Source organism: Populus nigra, chromosome 16 (assembly GCF_951802175.1).
Source record: "Populus nigra chromosome 16, ddPopNigr1.1, whole genome shotgun sequence".
In the NCBI taxonomy this organism is placed as follows: domain Eukaryota; kingdom Viridiplantae; phylum Streptophyta; class Magnoliopsida; order Malpighiales; family Salicaceae; genus Populus; species Populus nigra.
The window spans coordinates 3,918,918-3,923,642 of record NC_084867.1 but is presented as its reverse complement, the minus strand read 5'-3'; the positions used below and the strand labels follow the sequence as shown (position 1 = coordinate 3,923,642).

At 35.1% G+C, this 4,725-nt stretch overlaps 1 protein-coding gene across 1 annotated transcript; it reads right to left on the bottom strand.

Annotated features, from left to right (window-relative positions):
- Positions 1 to 885: 885 nt before the first annotated feature.
- On the bottom strand, positions 886 to 2,883 carry LOC133675797 (T-complex protein 1 subunit delta). Its single transcript, XM_062097279.1, has one exon. The coding sequence runs from the start codon at positions 2,699 to 2,701 to the stop codon at positions 1,100 to 1,102; it is 1,602 nt and encodes a 533-aa protein (XP_061953263.1). The 5' UTR covers positions 2,702 to 2,883; the 3' UTR covers positions 886 to 1,099.
- Between the last annotated feature and the right edge of the window lie 1,842 nt (positions 2,884 to 4,725).

The following is a 4,725-nucleotide window of genomic DNA, read 5'->3' as shown; positions in this document are numbered from 1 at the left end:
TCCCCACCTGAACCTTTCATCAGGCTCTCTGGCATTTGCATTTTAAAAAAAAAGTTGCACTTGATCAACATCAAAATAAAAAACGAACACCAACAACTTTGTAGTCGGATTATTTTTAACGACCAAAAGCTAAAAGCAAAAGAATTGGATTTATTTACTAGGCAGTCGTACAAGGATTTTTGGTAAGTGGTCTTGGTCGTCGGTAATTCTGTCCCCTGACAAGGAGAGAGTTGTTTGGCATGTGGAGAAGGTTGTGTTGAGCCTAGTGATGATGGAGACTCGTAAACTACATCAACAAAGAACTTGAAAGGCTAATAATATTCACAAGCAATCCTTTACTGAAAAAGACGAGCCGTGCCTGTTTGTAACAAATAGCATTACTTCAGGGTAACAAAGAGTACGTTAGATATGTAGAAGAGGGGTTAAAATGACAAATGCTAGGAAGCATTACAAAAAACATAATACCATAACTATGCGGCCGATGTTTAGCAAGACGACAATGGTGGGTATTAAGAAAAAAAAGTTGAAGCTAGAAATTGGAGCAGCAGGTAACATTAGGTACTAAATTTAGTTGCATGCAATTTACACAATCGTACACTACTGCAAAGATTGTCATCATCATGGAAAAACCGGTGAGAAAATGCTAGAGTGCATCCGTGAAAGTTGACAGGTTCTCATTGGAGCATAATACATGTACATGTTGATAAAAACCAATAAACATTGATTCGGCAGTTTTACTTACTGAAAAGATGCTTCACTAGAATAATCCCAGTCTATCCAGCAACACACCAGATGTAATATGCAAATTGAATACCATGATCTATATAGATCAAAAGACAGCAAAGCTAAATGCTGAGAAAGAGTAAAAGAAATCTCCGAACAAAATAGCACAAAATATCCAAAAATAAATCAAACATCAAGTAACAAGGCATATACCACCAAAATTCTTTAACCATAAACCATTCAGAAGGTAGTTCTAGAGGAAAAGGAAAAACAAAAGGAAAAACAGCCCCATTCATAAGAGGTTCAAACCACACATTCAATACATCATAGATACTACCAGACAGATAGCCTAACACATTTTATCTTCAATTTCAATCTACCTGACAGTAACAATGTCATCAATCTTCAAAATCATCCGCACACACTCTGCTGCCAGTGTGATGGCACTTGTGCTCACAAGCAGAGGCTGAACCACATTCTCCTCCAAAATATTTGTTATCTGCCCCTTCCTCACATTGATTCCTGCATTGATCTCTCCTTGAGCATGCCTATTCCTCAGTTCAGTCACAATGGTAATAGGATTCAACCCTGCATTCTCTGCCAAAGTATATGGTATAACCTCAAGTGCCTCAGCAAATGACTTCACACAGTATCCTTCCATCCCATGCAGCACCTTGGCCCATGCTCCAAGCTGTCTTGACAATTCAATCTCTGGTGCCCCACCTCCTGCAATCAAAAACTGTTTATTCACCAAACACCTAATGACACATAAGGCATCATGCAAGCTCCGCTCTGCCTCATCAAGAACTAACTGATTGGACCCACGTACAAGCACACAGGTAGTCCTTCCCATATCCTTAATCCCAGTAATCTTGACAATCTTCCCATCTCCAAGTGAAACCTCCTCAACAAGATCCGCATACCCCAACTTCTCCTCTTTGAAATGCTCAATATTTGCAATAGGCAAACAATTCAAAGTCTTAGTAATGAACTCAATCTCATCCCTCTCCACATCCTTAATCACCAAAATCTTCGCTTTCGCCAGATAATGCAAGGACAAATCTGTCACCGCATCCCTCAAAATACTCTTCTGAATCAGCAACACATTACACCCAGTTGCCCTAATCTTCTTAATCATACCCAAAATATAATTCCTCTCTTCCTTCAGAATCCTATCCATTTGTGCATAATCAGATACCACTATACTCTGCTCAATATCAGTCTTCGGCGGGGAAATCTGAAACTGAATAACCGCAATCTTGGCATTCTCAACACGCGTCAGCCCACCTGCAGCATGACTCACTTTCTTATCAAAAACCAAACCCCTAACCATCTCAGTATCATCCACGGTTCCACCCAGCTTTTTCACTATCTTAATATCCCTAAGATCAACTAAATCTGGCTTCTCAGGATCCACAACAATCAAAACAGCATCAACAGCTAATGGAGCTAGCAACGACGAATACTGACTAACAACTTTACTATTTAATGAAGTACTAGCAGATTTCACCAACGAATCACGGTCCGTTAACTCTAACGGCACAGCCATTGCAGTTAAAACATCAACAGCTTTAATTGAAGCTTTATGTAATGAATCGGAGATTACCGTAGGGTGGATACCAGAGGAGAGGAGTGAAAGGCACTGCTTAAGCAACGATCCGGCAATAACAACGACGGTGGTGGTGCCGTCACCAGCAGCGGTGTCTTGAGATTTAGAGAGTTCAACAAGCATCTTCGCAGCCGGTTGGAGAACCTCCATCTTGTTAAGAATGGTGGCGCCGTCATTGGTAATGATGACTTCGCCGCTCGCAGTTGAAATCATTTTGTCCATTCCTTTAGGACCAAGACTGGTTCTGACGGCGTCAGCCACCGCGCAAGCGGACTTGATGTTGGCATGGCGGATGTCTTCTTTCCGCTTGTTGTCGACGTACGACTCGGTTTTGGAAGATCGAGGAGCGGATTTTGCTACAAGTGCCATTGATTGTTTTTCTAAACCCTAACCCTAATTCAGTGGCGAGAGAGTGTAAATTAAAAAAAGGAGGTAGGGGTAAACGAGAAAGAGAGAAACCCTAGAGAGCGAGGGAGTGAGATCGAGAGAGTTCTGTAACGATGAAAAAAGTGGGGTTTCTAAACGGCGAAGCGACTGAGTTTTTTAAATAGAGAAATATACTTCAACTAGTATAGTGGCACGTAAAAAAAATTTAAAGTGCAGAAACAAAATATTGAATGAAAATATATTTTTTAAAAAAAAATAAATTTTAATTGTGAATTAAATGATATTTTTATTTAATATTCTGATAAAAAATATTAAATCTATTTAGAATAACATGAGTTTACCTATAAATTCATGGGGTTATTGTTAAAAAAAAAATTGAAAAGCTGAAATTCAAATTAATTTAATATTAAAGGACAAAATCGATAAAAAATAATTATTATTTTAAAAAAATTAAATGAACTCAAGTCAACCAAGCAAATTCACAATGCATATCATGTATGTCATCAGATTTTAATAAATTTTTTATCTCAAAGATTATTTTTTATATAATTATACGACAATAAAATATATGATAATTTTTTTATATCAAACATTTTGTTTAGAAGCAAATTCACAATGCATATCATGCATGTCATCAGATTTTAATAAATTTTTTATCTCAAAGATTATTTTTTATATAATTATACGACAATAAAATACATGATAATTTTTTTATATCAAACATTTTGTTTAGAAGTAAAAAAAAAATGGTGATAGGCACATGGCACCAAAATAGTAAAAGCACATCATTGGTGACAAGGAATGAAATTATATTTTTTTAAAAATGAAGAGCATAAAAAGCATTAAACGGAAAAACTAATAGTTCGAATATTGTGAATTAACCCATTAAATATGTGATCCAACTCATGGTTTCAATCGAGTTCAATGATTTTTTTATTAATTTTTTTAACTCAAATATAAAATATAAAAATAATCACCTAGAAGGAGCTCAGGCGCATAGGACTTTCAGCCCAACCCGTGAGCTTGGGCATGTCTTTATTTCAAATATTTTTATAGGAGTAGAGAACATGTCATTCATCTCATTTTTTTACAAAAAAAGAAAGTCAGCAAATGACGCGTCGTATGCTTTTGCAGAATTCGGCAACAAGAGGTCACCAAAAAAATAGGACTTCATTTTTTAGTCTTAAAACTCGTTTTCAACTTATTTTTTGACCTAAAACATCTAGAAAACATCCTCAAGCACTTTGATAAAACTACCAATGATCTCAAAAAACCAAAATCAACTCAAACCTAAAAACATTCTAATAATCAGACCTGTCTTCTTGGGCAAGAAGAAAGAAACAAAACACTTAAGTAAAACCACCTTCATGAAATAAAACTCATTGACACCAATTTAAAATTTTTTGGTGGCCGAAATCATCATCAATAGTCATTTTCTCTCTTTACATTGGAATTCAGTGTCCCCTCTCTCTTCTCACGAAACAAATGACTGAAAAATAAGAAAAATAAACTTTGATATCAAAATTGATTTTTTGACAACTAAAAGGACCAATTACCTATAAACCTAAAAAGATGAGAGATCAAAATAATTTTTTTATATGAAATTTAAAGCCACCACCTATTTTACCCATCATTTTCACTTTAGTCCTCTGATTTTCAATCCAGCCCTTCCTTCCAAAAAATTATGCAATCAGATGTTAATTTGGGCTAAAAATGACTCAATTATTTCAAAAAAAGTTTGAAAATCAAATTGAAATTTTTAAAAAACTCGACTATTACAATCCATAATGATTTAAAAGAGGATGAACAGTGTTTGTAGCCATAATGTTTTGGCAATAAGCTCTAGTTTCAATAATTTTCCTTTTCTTTTTACTATAAAGTAAGTACAATATTCATATCTAAGTAATTTAATTACAAAAAATAAAATAAAATTAGCTATTTAACTTGCATTCCGGCTATGCAAATTATTTTGATGTGTTTTTTTACATAAAAAATTCATAGTATAA